We start from the raw sequence: 19,488 nt of genomic DNA, 5'->3' as shown, positions 1-19,488 counted from the left end.
CAACACTTTAAACCAGGCCAACCAGTCACATCTTCACCTTTATTTTGCACTGTTTTGTCCATTATTCAGCCGTGGAAATGCCCCCAAACATTGTCTGGCAGGAAGTTAGAAAGTTCTTTTAAGATCTACAATTATAGTCCTTCCTACCAGCAGCTGATTCACTGGAAATGATCCCTCTGGTATCCGGTAATTAGAGATCATCCGAATATGCCAGCTATTAAAGATTCAACTCTGCAATTACATGAAGCATTCAGACATTTCCTGTTACAGGTGTGCTCTGGACTCCCTCCTCCGGTGTGCCGATTCTCATCCATCACTGCTTTTTCTGTTTTTTTTCCCTCTCTCTGTTAGATCCTGCTTTCTACTTTGACAACACGGAATACCAGGTGGATGAGAGCGACGGCTTCGTGGAGGTGCAGGTGTGGAGGACGGGGTCGGATCTGTCCAAAGCAGGAACCGTCACCGTGCGATCCAGAAAGACAGATCCCGTCTCGGCCGAGGGTGTGTGGCTTTGACAGCTTCTTCACGTTCAGATCATTTTAGAACAACAGAGTGAAGTCATGGTCCTATCTCTGTTTATGTCTCTGAGCTCGACTCGTTTCCACAATGGGGAGATTGTGCGGATGACCTGAGGAATGTAAACATTTCTTTAGGTTGAGCGACTTTCCACTTGGAATTTTCTTTCTCATAATTGTCGGCGCTGTACAGTATTGTGAGGAAAATGATAATTTGCCTGGAGACACTCTTTCTGGAATGCATAGTGATTGTTCTTTATGCTGGGAAGCACTTTGGGCTCTAGACTGATTGCATTTTTCTTAAGTCTTCCCCACAGGCTTTATTATCTCTTGCCCTGCAGCAGTAATTTCCCATTCCAAATATTCCGAACAACTCTTCTCCTGTCTGTGCAATAAATAACAAAGCATCTAGCGTTTAATCACATGTGGCATGATAGAAACCCAAAGCCCTCGTTTCTGTGTGTCTGGGTCATAAATATGTGAAAGAGCCTTCAGGCAAAAGCTGAGTTCTGATGCAAACTCTCTTAAAAATGGAAAATAAGGAGATACTCGTTTTTTTTTTTTTTTAAGCTACAAATCATGCCATGGGTTTGGCGTGATTATTGATCACAGCTCAAAAACGAGCTTTAAAATGATGGGAAGAAATTGCTGTCAATATGAAGCTGCAAAAGATCAAGCAAAGTTTGGGATTTATTCCCGACAGTACCCTCTAAATCTAAACATTTTTGACCCGTGTTGTGCAGCTGGTGTGGACTACATGGGAATCAGCAAGAGCTTGGACTTTGCCCCTGGAGTCACCATGCAGACGTTTCGAGTGACCATTCTGGACGATCTCGGTCAGCCCGTTCTGGAGGGCCCAGAGAAATTTGAACTGGTGCTCCGGATGCCCATGAACGGCGTCCTCGGGGAGCCGAGCAAGACGTCGATCCTCATCAATGACTCTGTCTCTGATTGTGAGTGTTGGGATCAGCACTGGCTGAGGTGATTACTCAGTTTCTGCCTCTGATGTGTGCATTCATTACTCTGTCGCAGTGCCTAAGGTGCAGTTCCGGGACGCTGTGAGTGTGGGCCATGAGGACTCTGGACAAATCTCAGCCACGGTCTACCGCAGCGGGGATATCAGCTACAGGTCCACGGTGCGCTGTTACAGCAGGCAGGGCACGGCGCAGGTCATGATGGACTTTGTCGAGAGGCCCAACACCGACGCCTCCATCATCACCTTCCTCCCAGGTTTCACATTTGAAATTCTACTTCAATGCTTCAATATAGAAGCAAGCGTATATATATATATATATATATATATATATATATATATATATATATGTGTGTGTCTGTGTGTGTACATATATACAAAAACAGGAGTGTTTTACAAAAACTTGTTTTCATTCTAATTTTTCCAGTGTTTTTCATATGTATATATTGTATAAATGTATGTATATTATCTATACATATATAAATATATAAACAGGAGTGTTTTACAAATTTTCAATGTTTTTTATTCTGATTTATTCATATATATCATATAAATTAAAAAAACTGGGGTATTTTTCATTCTACATTTTTCTATGTTTTTCATTCTGATTTTTTTGTATATATCCAATATATATATATATACATATATATAATGTGTTATTTTGCAAAAAAATATTGTTTTTCGTTCTAATTTTTTAAAGAACTACCAACAGGCTGGAAAACTATAAGAAGACGTGCAATTAAAAGTTGAAAAGCCACAATGTGTTTGTGTCATAGACATATTCCATGTCTGTTTGTTTATGTGTTCATCATGATATAAACTTCTTTGCTATCCGAGACATTTTTGTCTTTGTATTTCGATAAAATGTTTTTTTTCTGTTTTTTGATCTAATTTTTTTAGGACTGCAACAATTGTAGTCCTAAAGCGAGAAGATAAAGTCACGTCTACAACCTACAAACTTCTATTTGTCAAACACATTGGTTTACTCTAAAAGATAAATTTAATTAGAGATTTTTATGGAATTTGTTTTAACCACAATGAGTGCTTGTGATGTTTTTGAGATTATTTATGGTGAGTGGCTGAGAAATTGATCATGTTTGACTGGGGTGTTTGTGTACTTTATTGACATCCCTGCCTGTCAACTCAATTCTTACATCTCAGATCCTATTTATCAAAAAAACTGACTATAACTCGTTTTCTGTATCACCGCAAACAAAAATAAACAGTTAACTCTGGACAATACAACTAATATGTTTTGTTCTGTAATATTTGTGGATAACGTAAATAGAACACAAATACTTTCTGGCTTTATGACTTTTAATTGCAGGTCATCTTGTATTTTTCATTTCAGGTGAAATTTGTGCTCACCTTGTTGCTTTTGTAATTCTTAAAAAAAATAGAACACCCAGAAATTAGAATGAAAATCATGTTTTTTAGTTGAATGCAATTTGCTTCCATACTTAACATCATACTGGTATTAAATATCAAATGTTTGTAATTGATGTCTTTCCTAGGAGAGGTTGAAAAGTCTTGCTTGCTGGTGCTGGTCGACGACACGGAGCACGAGGAAGACGAGGAGCTTCGTCTTGTGTTGGGAAGCCCCAGGAGTGAATCTCCCTTTGGAGCATCTATCGGACGCCAGAACGAAACCCTCATAAAGATAAAAGATGATGCTGACAGTAAGAAGTCTTTGCTTTTTTATTGTATCTTGCAAAGGCTCTTCTGAAAGGGCTGAAGTGGAGAATCCTAGCTTTAATATAACCTCTTAATCTTCGAAATGACACGAGGCCTACCACAGTGTCTTTTATGGCGTTGCTATAAAGGCAGCACATTTAGAGAATGGCACCCACGGCTGCTATAATACAGCGTGCAGCAGATTCCTTGAAATGTTTCCGTTTGCCGTCACAACTGTGTGATCCACTTCCACAGAGCCGTATATTAATTTTGGTGAGACGAAGTTCAGTGTGAATGAGCCAAAGGAAAACGGTCAAGTGTCTGTGGTCAAGATCCCCGTGTTGCGCACTGGAGACGCCTCGAAAGTCTCCATCGTCCGAGTTCACACCAAAGATGGATCTGCTGCCTCGGGGGAGGACTACCATCCAATATCTGAGGGTAAATGCTTCCTCCAGGCCTTTTTTGTTGGGCCAACAATAATCTACAAGACATTTCTTCACTTTTTTATTGCTTTCGTTTGTAGAAATTGTGTTCAAACAAGGCGACAAAGAGCACTTTGTGGAGGTGGAGATTTTATATGACGGAGTGAGGGAAATGCGGGAAGCCTTCACCGTCCATTTAAAGCCCGATGAGAACATGGTGGCAGAAACAAAGGTGCGTTTTTACCCAATCTTTAGGTTGCAACCACAAAAGTTCATATTTTAACATGTTCTAAATTTATTTTACTCACAGATGACCAAAGCTATCATTTACATTGAGGAGCCTAACAGTATGGCGGATGTGACGTTTCCTTCAGTGCCCATCGTGGTTTCTCTGTTTCACTACGATGACATGGACAGGATGAGGGGCTCTCAGCCCGTGGCAGGATACCCTGTTGTTTGTGTCACCGTACGTCCCACAACACTCACTCGGCTTCACCAGGTACCCAAAGAGCACAGCAAAAAGCAGACATGACTCTTTTTCCTTGTTTTTCAGGCTTGTAACACCAAATATCCAGACTACGACAAAACCGGCTCCATCTGTGTCAGCGAGAACATCAACAACACGCTGACTCGTTACCGCTGGCTCGTCAGCGCCCCCACCGGACCCGACGGTGTCACCAGTCCCATGAGAGAAGCCGACTTTGACACTTTCTTCACCTCCTCCAAACTCATAACTCTGGACTCAGTCTATTTCCAGGCTGGTTCCAGGGTCCAGTGTGCTGCGAGGGCCGTGAACTCCAATGGGGATGAGGGTCTGGAGCTCAGCAGCTTAGTGGTGTCCATCAGCACAGATGAGGGTGGGTTCAATGTATTTCCATTACTCTCTTGTTCTTTAAAAGTGCTTCTTGGTTTTTTATGTTCGCTTGTATTTGTTAGCATTTCAGCTAACACTTCTATCACATCTTGAAGCCTCGACTCGTCCCCCATAATTCTTTCTTCTACATCACCCAGTCTTGAATTTCTCTTGGCTATGTCACTCCTGATGTATTCTAGTTTTTGGTTGTTTTCTTTCGCTATCTAGAAAGTTTAAACATCAACTTTTCCTTCTGTCATTTGGTCTTTCTGGGGGTTTTTCCTCTTTTGGTCAGGAGATTCGATTCTACGCTGCCATCCCTTGATGGACCAGAAGTGGAACTTCGGTTATTTATTTCCAGGAGTGCAGCCTGTGACACAGTTGGCCACTCCTTCCTTTTAAACAGACTTCATGACATGGTTGGAATTATGGTTGGATTGCCTTTTAATTGGTTCGAATCCTATCTCACAAATGGTGATACTATTGTTAATTTAAATGATTTTTTTTTCATCTGGAAGGCACAGACTGAAATGTGGGGTGCCACAAGGCTCCATCCTGGGTCCCATACTTTTTAATCTTTACATGCTCCCGTTATCAGAAGACATGGCTTTAACTTTCGTAGTTATGCCGATGACACTCAGCTGTACTGTATGTAGCTGTATCTTCCATGGACAGCCTTGTAAACTGTATTTTAGGTATAAAAATGTGGATGGGCAAAAAACTTTTTTGCAGCTCAACCAAGACAAAAGGATTAAAGGTTCTGAAGCCGAGAGAGAAGGGGTCCAAGTTTACCTGTCAACCAATTACATTAATGTTTGTGACATAGTAAAGATCCAGTGTGGTTGTTGCAAATCTTAGCTTTGACCAACATAATAACCAAGTAACTAAAACAGCATTTTACCATCTTAGAAACATCACCTCTCTAGAGCTGAAGTCTTTCTTCATGCTTTTATAACATCAAGAATAGATTACTCTAACGCACTCCTTTCTGGTAGCTACTTCAAAACTTGGCTGCTTTTCTCTTAACAAGGCTCTCTGTCAACTCCAGGATTGATTTTAAGAGTATTTTAATAGTTTGAGTGTTCATGGTCTTGGTACTTCTGTTATATCACACTTGTATGGAGAGAAAATAGACTCATCTGATTTGTACGTGCGTAATTCTTGATTTATAACTCAAACAATACATTTTGAGCATACTCAACTTGCAATTGTGTATTCAAATATAAAAAAAAATACATAAGCACAACTTTAAATTACAGCAGGTTAAAACTAACTACACATACAAATCAATAAAAAGTATGGACGAAGCACGTGATAAACACAGACTAAACCGCATATACGCACAAATCTGATTTGAGTCTCTTCAAGATTCATGTGTAAATGAGGCATTTAGGTGCTGCTAGAATGCTGGGTCATCAGAGTTTTCATATCAGCCGCTTTGAACTTAGATTGTGAATAATATCCAGTGAAAACTGACATTTTCCAACTTTCTTAATCTAAAAGAACCCATGGTGACATCAGTGTGACAAAATAACATCTGAAATGTGTTCTGTGGTATAAATGTTCTTTTTTAAGGAAAAATGGATTCTTATGGGTTATACAGATATGCTCTGATAAATAGAATAAAAAATCTAAATATATCTGTTTAAGACAGTAGGAAAATGTCAATTTTGTCAAATTTGTCTTCCAGATATTATTCACAGTCTATGTTCAAAAGATTTGTGTTTGTTGTTTAAGCTGTTTAACTTAAAGTTTTGCATGTGGTAATTTATTTTGTATTTTGTGTAGGGACTCTATTTTAATTTTTGTGCTTGTTTTTATATTATTTATTTTGTTTGTTTTAGTGTGAATCACTTCATTGATTGATATTTGAACATTTCTATCTAAAGATTCTAATTTTTTGCTGTTTGCTGTCTTCTCACACTTGGCTGGGGCCTTCGTGTCCTCTCTATGATCTCTATGGGCTCTATGGATTTGGTGTGTCCAGTCGGGCGCATCAGGCCTGGGTGGGGGGCTGTGAGGCAGGGCGTGAAGGGGACGGCCGGGGGTTGGGCTCATATTGACAGGATGCAACCAACAGGAGGACAGGACGGACAGCACCTTCTGGTTCTCTGTTACTAAACTTTTCTTCTGTTATAATCATTTCTACTTGTATTTGTGAATAATATGCAGTTTGTCTTATTTGATTGCATGTGTCGGGAAGCTGCCTCTTATACATGAAACATGTTTTATAAATATAATTAATCTGAATTTAAAGATTAGTAATGTTTGACCATCAATGTTGTGAATGCAGGGATGTGTCAGCCTCGTGTTGCTGGGACAGTGGGGGCGGAGCCTTTCTCTGCCAAACTGCGGTACAGCGGAGCAGACGATGCAGAGCACCCAAATCTCATCAAATTAACCGTCACCATGCCTCACATCGATGGTAAGAATCGCCAACTTTAAATATTTTCGTTTTTCTCATTAGCTTTAATGTTAACGCTTTTGCACTTTCTCAATCTCGTCCTTTTTGTCCCTCCACAGGAATGTTACCCGTCGTGTCCACTCGCCCCTTGTCCAACTTTGAGCTGACTCTGAGTCCAGACGGGACTCGCGTCGGCCACCATCGCTGCTCCAACTTGCTGGACTTCACCGAGGTCAAGACCCGTTTCGGGTTTCTCACCGAAGCCACGAGAAATCCAGAAGTGATCGGCGAAACTGCCCCGTACCAGTACAGCACCTCCCTCAGAGGGTCGAGCACCCTGAGATTCTACAGAAACCTGAACTTAGAGGCTTGTTTGTGGGAATTCACCAGCTACTACGACATGTCTGAGCTGCTCAGCGACTGTGGAGGAACTATCGGGACTGACGGACAGGTAAAGGGCCATGCCTTTGAGCTGCAGCTCACCTTTGACCCCTTTTTTCCATTTTGATGAATCATTAACACTTCTAAAATGTGCTTGTTTTTCCTTTAAAATAAACACCTGCATTTAGGCAATCCCTATTCCCTATTTTTAGATGAAAGAAAAATAGATTTAAAAAATTGTATGCTAAAGAGCCACAATGGAGAAATTATTTTTAATGTTCATTAACCTTAGAACACTTTCGCTATAAAAAGTTACACCATCACCTTTGCTGGGTGATAAACCCAATAAAAAGTATTTGTCATAAAAAATAGATCAAAATATGACAACATATGATAAATTAGAGTAGCTTTCTTTTATTTTCAACTGTGGTTTATGTAAGAAAAGGGGAAAAATAAGCATAGGAAGTTCCTAAAAACATGCTTGAAAATTACACAGAAATTAGGAATTTAAGAACAAAAAAATTCCTAAAAAAAAATAGTGATACTGGAGGCTTTGGTCCACCCATTCCTGGGACATGTAAGACTATGACCAGGGACCCAGACACTCAGAAAAAATGCAATATATTGGAAAAATAAAAGAGCTAAAGTTGCAGACCTCTGCTTTAGACTATTAATGTTGATTGTTTTGCATTTAATTTTTTTTTTTTTTGCGTCCATTTTTCCCTCTTTTCCATCAAATCTGACATTTTCAGAACAAATGTCACATTTGAATGACATACCTAAACTTTCTTATTTTCAGGCAGCTACCTTTTTTTCCTTTTTTTTAGCCAGACCACAGGTGGATTTTAAATCTAATCTCCAAGCGCTCGTGCCGAGAAGCCTAGAAAATTTGCATTCACCTTGGAAACTTGCTCTTACTTCACTTTGAGCTAATGAAAGCAGAGAGTTTGATAAGGAAGGTCTGGAAGAATGCAGAGGGCACACCAAAGTGAAAACTTCTACAGCAGTCCCTTCTTTGAAAATTTGAATTTCTAAGACCGTCTTTGTCTTGAAGTGTGCAGAAATATTATCTTTTGTCATTTTGCATGGGTCTATTTTATTAGACAGACATCACCTGGGTGATAAGAGCCTCTCTTAACAACTGGAACTTCGTTGCCTGCAACATCAATAGAAAGCTTAAAGAAATAAACTTGTCTTGACATGAGGGAGTTTGCTCCCAGCAATGAAAAAGTCGTCCTTGGTTTGTAGCAATGGAGATCAGCAAACAAAAGTGATTTGGATTCAGGAGAATTGGAAACGAAGGATCATCCACGGTTTGTGTTTTTCCCTGCGAGTCCACCGCTCCTCTAAGTGGACCGAGTCTGACGGGAGACGGCTCCGATAAGAGCAGGAGGAGTGTCATGTCGGAGCGAGGCTTAGTGCCCAGCTTAACAAGACCGCAGGAATCTATTAAAGCCCAGCAGGCTGTGTGAGAAGGCCATTCAGCAAATCATTTGCTTGAGCTCTAAGTGCCCAGAGGCGCAGGCACGTCTCCACACGAACACCAGGCTAGTGCAGACAGGTACTCATGGGTCAGAGGGAAGTGCAGATACCAGAAGAGCTGCTGGAGGATCATGACCAGCTCGCTGAAAGAACAAAAGACTTCATTTACCAGCCATGCTTTCACATTATCAGGGGAAAATTCAGTATGTCATCCACTCTGAACCAACACTAACAACTAAATATACATCTGATTTAGTATGATGTAAAATGTAGTTCTTTACTTTTTAAGGTTTTGTCGTAGACTTTGGCTGTCTTCAAACATTATTTTGCTCAGTAACACCAATAAAAATGTATTTTTGGTGTTTTTAACATGTTCTTATAGCATTTTTCTGATATATTCAGAAATATTTAACTTAGTTACATATCTACTTTGAGAGACATGATTTTAAAAACAATCTGGAAACATTGCATATTTTTAAAAATAATGTATTTGTTTGCTATTGCTGGAGATAAGTTCTTAACACTTGAGAAAATCAATGTTAATATTTGCTACAGTAGCCGTTGTATGCAGTAACACAGGTCTTCCAGCAGGCTTGCACACACTGCCGGAGGGATTTTGGCCCACTCCTCCACACAGATCTTCTCTAGAGCAGTCAGGTTTGTGGGGTGTTTGAACTCCCTCCAAAGATTTTAGATTGGGTTCAGGCAGGGCCGCACGGTGTTTGAGGCGAAAAAAACATGCACCCCCCCACACACACCAGTACCACTGTCAGAAAAAAACACATTGTAGCTGCCTGAAATATGTTTCAATAAGTATTTATTTATTTTAATTCTCTAAACTTTTAAAAGAACCACTTAAAAAAATTGCTTAGAATAATAACACCTCTCCCAAGCCCGAATGCACACCGCCAACCTTTGCCACCACTACACCACCTCTCAGTATTACTAGCAATGCATGGTAGATCTCTTGACAGACATCTCCAGTGATCGCCAGTTGAATACTTCTTTTCTGACCAAAAACAAAAGTATTTTTCAACCGAAATGGAGGGGGTGAAATTCCAAGCAATAGAATGTAAATAAAACAGACAAACCTCTGCCTTGGGCAAAATTATTAATTATTTTATTGAGTTATTTTATTTATGTTTTTAATTATTACCTGTTTTACAATGAGTGGTGTTTCAAACTATGTTAAAAAAATATTAATACATAGCCTAATTATTGCAATTTTCGCCCCCTCCAGCAGATAGTGCCCTAGGCAACCGCCAAGGCCAGGGCCTGGGCCACGGCCGACCCTGGGTTTAGATCTGGAGACTGGCTAGACCACTCCAGAACCGTGATATACTTCTTACAGAGCCATTCCTTGGTTGTCCTGGCTGTGGAGTACATTCTCACTACCAACTCGTCATGTATGGACGTATGGTTTGCGCCCCCTCCATGCCACTTTTTGACCTTTTGGGTGTCCCTAACTCGTCGTTTTTTGATGTGCTGGCTGTTCACATTAAAAATGGGATCCCCAACCTCCGGGCCCCAAACCGGTATCGGTCCGAGGGCCACTTGGTACCGAACCACAGACAGCGAAACATGCACACCCTAATCAGGGGTATGGAGTCCCCAAACCGGTAACGGAACTACACCCCGAATGTTGGGGACCCAAAGTAGTCAAAAAGTGATGCGGAAGGGGCCCCAACCATTCGTCCACAAATGACGAGTTGGGAGTGAGAATGAGGAGCATTGTGATGTTGGTAGACCCAACCACGACCCATCTTCAATGCTTTAACTTAGAGAAGGAGGATGTTCCCTAAAGTTTTACAGTACGTGGCCCTGGTCATCTTCTCCTTCGTACAGTGCAGCTGTCCTGTCCTATGTGCAGAAAAACACCCCATAGGCGGAGGCTACCACCCCCATGCTTCACAGTAGGGATCGTGTTCTTGAGATGATACTCCTCAATTTTCTTCCTCCAAATGAGTCGAATTAAGAGCAAACAGTTCTATTTTGGTCCCATGTGACCAAATGGTCAAGTGCTGGCTTATACAGGGGAACCTTCCGTACCATGCATGATTTCAAACCATGTCGTCTTAGTGAATTACCAACAGTAACCTTGGAAACGGTGCTCCCACCGCTTGTCAGGTCATTGACCAGCTCTTCCCGTATAGTTCTGGGCTGAACTCTTTCTTTCTTTCACTGCAGGTTCTGAATCTGGTCCAGTCCTATGTGACCCTCAGAGTTCCCTTACACGTGTCCTACGTCTTTCACTCCCCTGTGGGAGCTGGAGGATGGCAGCACTTTGACTTGCAGTCAGAGCTGAGGCTCACTTTTGTGTACGACACTGCCATCTTGTGGAGGGACGGTATTGGCAGCCCTCCGGAGTCGGAGTTACAAGGCAAGATTTGAGCAGATTTGTTTCTTCTCTCTGATGCAACGTGACTTTTTAATGTTGGTTTAGTTCAGATCATTAAAGGTGTCGCTGTCTCTCCAGGTGCCCTCTACCCAACCAGCATGCGCATAAACGGGCAGGGACAGCTGGTGGTTAACTTCCGCACAGAAGCTCGCTTCAGAGGCCTGTTTGTGTCCTCACATCCAGGTAAAGAGGCTCACGAGGAGGTGTGGATTTACTCTGTAGGAGGTTTCCTTTATTTATATATCTTTTTTTTACCATTAGCTTCATCTCTGACCTCGATGGTCATGTGTCCGGACCATCCCACTTTGACCTTTAACCTGACTTTGGTGAGAAGTGAGCCCACCTACAGCCATCCCATCCAGCAGTGGACGTTCACCTCGGATTTTGCTGTGAGGAAATTATTCTTTAACACAGAAAAAAAAGAAAAAAGCGTTCCTTTTATAGAGTTTCTTCAAAGCTGGTTCTGACTCATCCCACTTCACAGGTGCGTGACTACTCCGGCATGTACACCGTGAAGCTGATCCCTTGTGCTTCTGCTCCCAACCTGGAGTTCACCATCCCTCCTGTCTGCAGTCCCAGAGAGCCCGTCACTTTTGACTTGGACATCCGCTTTCAGCAGGTACATTTACGGCTGAAAATGAAAGCAGGAAACTTTATTTCAACGGAGCGTGCATGTTTGGGGGATTTTCCGGAACTGCCTGGGTAAACATGATACAGGATGTCCCAGAGATCCGGAACGTTGCAGGTTCATCGAGTTTGCAAACATTTCTCCAAAGACGGATGATTTGATTACATTTTTTAAGACATGTACAGGAGAGCACAAGTCAAAAAGAGGACAATGTTGACTAAAGTTATGATCAATAAAAGTAATTTACATCTACATGAATCATATTCATTTAACCCATAGACAGATAATTTTGCTGGTTGAAGTCTTTGGTGTAATTCCAGGTCAGTGACCCCGTGGCTGCTGAGTTCAGTCTAAACACACAGATGATGCTGCTCTCCAAACGGACGCTCTGGCTCTCAGACGGCTCCACGGGGTTCGGACAGGAGAGTGACACTGCTTTCTCACAAGGTAAAAACCAGTGGATGTTTTGTTTTTGGCACCTATTCAATTGGATTTTTCTTTTTTTTTTTTGAAGAATTTCTGGGAACTTTTTTTTGTCCCATTATTCACTGGGCACAACGTATGGAGTCAAATTAAGATCAACTTTAAATGGATGAAAGGCCAAACTTGTAAAACAGTTTTCAACTCAAAAGTGCACGTGTAGACTTGAGAGGATTGAAGATTGGAAAATCAAAATTTAAACTTGAAATAAAAATTGAAAATTATAGAAAAAAAATCTAAGTTTGAAACTTGGAACAAAAAGAAAAACTTTAAACCTAGAACTGTTAACACATAAGAAAAAAAACATAGGTTTAGTTGTAAAAAGGGCTTTTTTTTTCTTTCTTTGCTTTCAGTTCTCAGTTTCATTTCAGACTTTTCAATTTTTTTACTGCTGAGCCTAATTTTATGTGGGGGGCGGGGCTTTGAGCTCATTGGGTACTGGTACATGATTTCCCATCGAGTGATCCAGATTTGACCCCATAGCAATGAGATTAATCTAGTGCAGGTCTAAACTATGGGACAATCCCAATTGTTCCCCTCCCCCTACATTCAGCCCTCCAAATGGAGAGTTCTGGAAAAATAGTGTCTTCAAATTTGAACGACACTCCCACTCGATGATGTCATCAGTAGTTAGCTTTGGACAACCCTACCCCTCCAAATGCTCCTTCAGTTTGAGAGGTAGAGAGAAGCCGTAGGGGTCGGGTAAGAATTAGGATTCGGCCGATGTTGCCACAAGTGGGGCCAAAGTCTGGGTCTCCCTGTACCGGTCCCCAGCCCGGATAAAATACAGGGTTGTGCCAGGAAGGGCATAAAAATCTCTCCCAAACCATCTGAGCGAATCATTGAAGGGTGATTTACTATGACGACCCCTGAAGGGATAACCAGAAAGGTGAAGAAACAAACAAACTCACTGGTTTGAGATAATATATATATCTAACTTCAGTTTAGCTATTGGTTAATTTATTTAAAATATATTATAAAAACAACAATAGACTCACTGATAACTATATGGTTTTAGGTTACTGCACGGCTGGTATATGTGACTGTAGCTTAAAGTAACAGAGTAAATGTATCTTTCAAAAACGAGTTCTTTTTCTGGCTCTCTCTCCCAGGGGATACGGTTTACGTCAGAGTGATGGTGGATCCGGTGCAGAACCTGGGGGACTCCTTTATTTGCAACATAGAGAAAGTCTTCCTCTGCACTGGAGCTGATGGATACGTCCCCAAATACAACCCCAGCAACTTTGAGTTTGGCTGTCTGGCTGACGCGCCGTCGCTGCTCTACAGATTCAAGATCATTGTGAGGACGTCTCTGCTCTTGTGTGTATATTCAGCTTGTGCTGTGTGTGTTCACACTTTTGTGTGTTCATCCCGTCCAGGATAAAGCCCAGCCTGAGACCCAGGCCCGTTCATTTGGGAATGTTGCCTTCAATGCCCTCCTGGCTGTGGATGACTCTGGAGCTTTGGCTCTGGTACGACAGCCTGGATCAGATGGTTTCAGAATGGACTCTGCAGCTCTTTTTCAGGTTTGTATGAAGAAGTTTAACTTTTTTATTTAAATATACATAAAAGTGGTTTTATTACTGTAACAAAAATGGTGTGATGGCTTTATCTAGAAAAAAATGACAGGAAATAGCAAAAGAATATTGCTAGTTTGATGTTTTACTTTTCCTTTAACAAGCTGTTTGCCCTGACAGAGTCTTTGAGGGAACCTTAAAAACAATACGGAGTCAAAAATGAGTCAAAAATGACTCACAATCTCAGCCTTCCGCTCCGTCTGGGCTTTTTCTTTTTGTCAACGAGGTTGAGTGCAAATTTTTAGTTTTTCTGGCAAGACTTGTTTTCCAGTGCATGGAGACATCAAATGCATTTTAAAAGTTAACAGCATTTAAATGAGCCTTTAGTAAAGATGAAAGAGTTTTATTTCTGTTTAAAAGGCTCATTTTGCTGATAGTTTTTTTTTTTTTTACAGAAAATATTCTTACAGGTTTTTTTTTAAAGTCTGCCATCTGCACTTCATTTTAATTACCTTTCCCCGTTGCACACTTTTACCAAACCAATTAATATCACTTTTGAAAAAAAAAAGTTTTTTTTTTTTTTTAATATTACGTTTCATTTTGCAGAAAGGGAAGTAAATGTTTTGGGTTTTTTTGGTGGGGGGATCATTAGTAATCAATGTGTATCTGAGGAAACCTTAAGCTATGTTCACACTGGGCATTCAAGAATGCACTTTCAGCCCCTGGTGTTTACACTGACAGACAGGGAGGAGCTTCTTCTTCTTTTTCTGCCTTGTACTAGCTCTTGTCTGCCACCTACAGTTGGAAGAAACTTGGTGCGAAATGTTGAAGCGCTACAAATCTCGCTAAAGCTTTTTCCATCCCAACATATGAAAGACTTGGTGTTATTAAAGTCCATCCGGACACAAACTGCAATTATTAATGTCTCCATTCTCTAACTCTTCCGTGAAATAAGAGGGACGCCATCCATTCGCCACTACCAAATCTGAGTCCCTGTATTGGTCAAAGTTCAACCTGGTCTAACCTTCGTTCAATGGACGCACATAGAGCCTAAAAAAGGTCGTAGTAACCTGCATAGAGTTGCATTAACGTGAGATTTCTGTATGCAAAAGCCTAAAAACTTTTCTTCTGAAGTAGAAACATGAACACGTGTTGCTGAGGGCGGTGTGAACGTAACTTTATAGATTACTTGCATGTTTTTGTTTATTTATTTATTTATCCATCAATTTATAGAATGTTTGTACATAAAAGAGCAAAAACCATAAAAGTTCAATTATCTGTAATAATCAAAGTTTTTGGGAACTGTATGACAGATTGTTGGAACTAGGGTGGAGTGATGGGGTTTTGATTATACAGTTTTGTTTTTTTGCTGTTAGTATTTTCTACTTTTGTGTTGGATTTTCATCTGTAAAAATCAAACCAACCAGAAGTAGTTTGACAAGAAGTTTGTCAACTGAATTTTACTTTTTTTAGAGTGAATTTTCATAGTTTTTGACTTTTAAACCTTAGTCTTCTAAATGCAGGCGTTGCAGATTTGCAACAGCTAAATGCTAACAACCTGTAACTACCTCATTTGATCATTTTCCCCAAATGTCACATTTTTTTTGTTACTCTATCTTATTTTGGCCCTGACAGGGTTAAATAAAAAAAATATCCTGTGACATTATGAATATTTTTGTTCCATACTTTGCAATATTAACACAAATGTTTGTGTAAGATTAGCTTGTCGTAGTGGAGAAAGAGTTTTGTTGTTTTATCTTTACTCAATGACAACTGAGAGGCTGGGAAGCTGTCATTCACTTTGACATGTTGACATGTTTGAAATAAAAAAAAATCTTCGCACTGAGTTTTGTTTCACTGTGTTGTACCTCCACGTTTTAAATCTCTGGATCCACACTCAACTAAAAAACAAGTTCTAATTTTAAGCTAAAAGAGCCACTTTAATTATTTTTTTTATCTCATTTAAAATTGTTCCCAGTGGATTTTTAGCCAAATTAATAATAATAATAAAAAAAATTGTGTTGTTTTCTGAGATATAATTTCTGCAGAGCGGCAGGAGTTGATTTAAAATTCACTTCAAAGTTTTTGGCGGGACCTGCAGTGCAGAGCAACCCCTCCCCCGTACCCCTCCCCCGTTGTGGAGTAGGGAACTTTTCTTCACTCTTTTTCAAACTGCATTTTTTTTAATCTTCTCTTTATTCACAATAATTTGAACAAAGAAATACTCAGAAATGCTTTATAAATATATATACAGTATATATAGATAGATAAATGTCCTCCATCATCAGAAAAATGCCACAAAAACATGTTAAAAACACTATAAACACAATTTTTATCGAATTGCTACGGCAGGGGTCGGCAACCTTTAACAGTAAAAGAGCCATTTGGGCTTGTTTTCCACTGATCAAAACCTAGAAGGAGCCGTATAGTCTTACTTTGGCCTTTAAGAAATTTGGATTTGTATTCATGACCTTCTTTTTGTTTTTTTTATTAAATATGAATTATTTGAAATATTTTTAGCCTGAACAAAAGCAAAATTATAAAAAGAATCTTGCATGTCTCAAAATTGATTTTTTTTTTATGTTTTTATCTTTCATCATTAGTAGAGGCCAAATTAGCAAAAAATGTAGCTCGTTACTTAATTAAAAGCTGAACTCCAAATTAGCATAAAATTCCTCAGTAAATTAAATCAGTCAAAAATGTTAGCATGTTGCTAAACGAAAAGCTGAACTCTAAATTAGCCTACAAACCCCAGAAGATAACAAATTAGCCAAAAATGTTAGCATATATTGCTAAAATATTAGCTAAACTCCAAATTAGTATAAAAAAACAAATAGAGGCCAAATTAGCCAAAAAAGCTAGCTTGTTGCTTAATTACTAGCTGAACTCCAAAATAGCCTAAAAGTCCTCAGTAAACTAAATTAGTCAATAATGTTAGCATGTTGCTAAAATAGAAGCTAAACTCTAAATTATCCCCAAAAAACTTCAGTAGATAACAAATTAGCTGAGAACATCAGCATTCTGCTAAAATATTTGATAAACTCTAAATCCTCATAACATTTTCAGTAAACTAATTAGTCAAAAACCTGTTGTTAAAATAGAAGCTAAACTCAAAATTAGCCTAAAACCCCCCAGTAGACAGTAAACTAGCAAAATAACGTTAGCATGTTGCTAAAATAGAGGCTAAACTCTATAATTTTTTTGAAAATTACTATTTTGTTCTTCTTCAGCCAGAGAGCCACCATGGAGAGATAAAGGAGCCACATGTGGCTCTGCAGCCGCAGGTTGCAGACCCCTGTGCTAGGGGAACAAAATGTTTCAATCTTCTTCTTCTTTTTGATTCCAGGTGGCTGCAGGCAGAGAGTGGTATATACACACCATCTACACCGTCCGTTCCCGGGAAAATGCTAACCGCGGCATCGGCAAGAGAAGCCTGGAATACCACGCAGTGAGCCGGCACACAAACCCTCTCCCAAAGAGCCAACATCGAAGCAAAAGATCAACCAACAAAGTGCCGGACATAGTGGAGGAAATCGGCGCTGGCAACAACCGCGGCACCAACATATTGCACATAGCGCTGGACCGCAGCAACCAACCCAAGACGAGCCCAGAGAGGGAGATTTTCACTAGAGGAATCCTCCCGCGGGAGCTCAGCCAGACGGACAGCGACGACAGACTGGTGCTGATCATCGGCGTCTTAGTGGGGCTGCTCCTCACCGTGCTCCTCATCATCGTGGTGGTGCTGCTGGTGCGGTCCAAGAAGGAGAAAAAAGGGGAAGCCACCAGCTCCACCAGCGCAGAGCCCATGATGACTCAAGGCCCGGGCGACTGCGACAGCTCAGAGGTCTGACAGACTGAGATTTAGTGTATATTTTCATGTTTGCAAGTGCCTCACATTCAGCTAAAACATTACAGATTGTGCGTGAAGTAACACAAAAAGCTTTGTTCCTGTTCAGAAAATTACTTGAAGTTCTGCGTCACATCACATGTAAAAGGAGGGGGACAGGACAGTGTTAATGTTTGTTTTAAAGGACAAGTGTAGAGCTGTCACGACGGGTTTTTGGTGCCAGCTGATCCAAAAAAAAAATGAGTTTCCAAAGGTGCTACCGGAGATCTCCGTTACCTTGAATGACTGGTTGTTTTGCGAATGGAAAGCTGGTTATTTTGAATATTGATGGCTGGCTTTGCGTATTTAAGCGATCAAACTGTCTGCTTTGTGTTCACACTGGGAAAACTGAATCTGTTTTCAGGTTTTGTGTGTTTAAAGGTTTTGTTTGTTTTATGTAAAAGTGTCCTGTGCGATCCGTAGAATTCAAATGATCGGCTAAATGATTTGAATGATTTTTTTTTGCATGCTTTTATTTTTATTTTGTATTTGAAAAAGTCAAAACACTGATTTTTGTTAATGCGTTTGCATCCACCTGTATTTCTTGCAGTATTTATCAGTACCTTACCGTCAATGTTACAGTTTTCCATCAGTATTTGCTTGTTGAAACAAAATTCAAGTTTGCAATGTTTAAGACAGCTGGTCTGTAATGTACAGTTTGGTATTTTAATGGTTTGACTGTTCCAAAGAACCATTTCATTCCAACTCTTGGTCCTACCAGCGTCATCTTAGTGCTGTTTTGATGGGGTAACCATGACAACACATCCCCTTTTTGCTTTATTTCCATCGAGCTCTTTGATATTGTTTCACATCACATAAAGGGAAAGGATCATTTCCTAAATCAGTGTCGTTCTTGTCAGAAATTTACTTTATGATTCATTAATTTAAGTTATTTTAGCGCTTTTTTAAAATTCAGATAATTGTCGCAATTTGATTATATCTACCAATTTGTGAGAAGAATATACTTGTACCTGTGATTGGAACAAATCAGATAAAAGTTGCTTTTTTCAGTTTTAAGTTGCCACAAAACCCTCTTTTCTTCTTCATCCTGAGATAAAGGTCAGTCTGAACATTTGGTTTATTTCCAGCTTCATTGTAATATGAACAATTCTATGCAACTTGCATCATTATGTTTTTTTAAAGGTTATATATATATATATTTTGGTGCACAACATTTTTTTGTTAACTTGATTTGATGCGGTTTAATGTTACTCCAGTCCATTCTGAGGGTTTTTCGCACATTCATAGCTGTATGTATGTAAATACACATGTATGTTACAGTATACCGTCGAGAATGGTTGTTCAAATGCAAACTGTACGTGCTGTAAGTATTTGTAACATAGACCAGAAGCACAAATGGTCTGCAAATAAAGTAATTTTTCAAGAAATTTCTGAGATTTCTTCCAGGTATTTATAATAATTCCTAAAATGCAGACGATCCTTTACAGGAATTGACCTAAAATGTTGCTTTTTCATCAAGGATGCTCTATTAAAGTATATCTAAACTAAGATGAAATTACATTTTCCTCCTGATTTATTATGCAAATCCCTTCAGAGAAGATGATTATGCAGAAATACAAAAATAAATACATCAATAGGGGTGGGATTATATAGAGTGTGGCAAATAATTATTTGAACACTCTGATAATGTATTTGTATGCTACTGTTGTAAAAAGTATTTGAACCTGTCTACCAGTTAGAATTCTGACTCTCAAAAACCTGATAGTTTGCCTTTAAATAGTCCACCTCCACTCAAATTATCCTAAATTAGAGGCACCTGTTTGAGGTTGTTAGGTGCAATCAGCAAGACTTCCTCTATTAACATGACCAAGACCAAAGAGCTGTCTAAAGACACCAGAAACCAAATAGTAGGGC

General features: G+C 39.8%; 1 protein-coding gene across 2 annotated transcripts in view; it reads left to right on the top strand.

The window, feature by feature from the left end:
- The window catches only part of frem2b (FRAS1 related extracellular matrix 2b), a 73,365-nt gene extending 54,364 nt beyond the window's left edge, over positions 1–19,001 (top strand). Inside the window, exons 7-24 of one of the 2 annotated variants that reach the window (XM_024276960.2) lie at positions 352–501; positions 1,259–1,468; positions 1,548–1,745; positions 3,003–3,167; positions 3,418–3,600; positions 3,686–3,816; positions 3,895–4,050; positions 4,138–4,441; positions 6,731–6,862; positions 6,961–7,292; positions 10,892–11,084; positions 11,181–11,285; positions 11,364–11,491; positions 11,587–11,721; positions 12,051–12,177; positions 13,323–13,510; positions 13,590–13,736; positions 17,074–19,001. In XM_024276960.2, the coding sequence (XP_024132728.1) occupies positions 352–501; positions 1,259–1,468; positions 1,548–1,745; positions 3,003–3,167; positions 3,418–3,600; positions 3,686–3,816; positions 3,895–4,050; positions 4,138–4,441; positions 6,731–6,862; positions 6,961–7,292; positions 10,892–11,084; positions 11,181–11,285; positions 11,364–11,491; positions 11,587–11,721; positions 12,051–12,177; positions 13,323–13,510; positions 13,590–13,736; positions 17,074–17,577 (3,488 nt within the window). In that variant the 3' untranslated portion in view covers positions 17,578–19,001. Of the gene's footprint in view, positions 1–351; positions 502–1,258; positions 1,469–1,547; positions 1,746–3,002; positions 3,168–3,417; positions 3,601–3,685; positions 3,817–3,894; positions 4,051–4,137; positions 4,442–6,730; positions 6,863–6,960; positions 7,293–10,891; positions 11,085–11,180; positions 11,492–11,586; positions 11,722–12,050; positions 12,178–13,322; positions 13,511–13,589; positions 13,737–17,073 lie in introns of both variants that reach the window. The other variant, XM_024276959.2, reaches the window with a different exon arrangement.
- Positions 19,002–19,488: the final 487 nt, after the last annotated feature.

This window comes from Oryzias melastigma, linkage group LG13 (assembly GCF_002922805.2).
Source record: "Oryzias melastigma strain HK-1 linkage group LG13, ASM292280v2, whole genome shotgun sequence".
Classification (NCBI taxonomy): Eukaryota; Metazoa; Chordata; class Actinopteri; order Beloniformes; family Adrianichthyidae; genus Oryzias; species Oryzias melastigma.
This window is presented reverse-complemented; position numbering and strand designations above follow the sequence as displayed.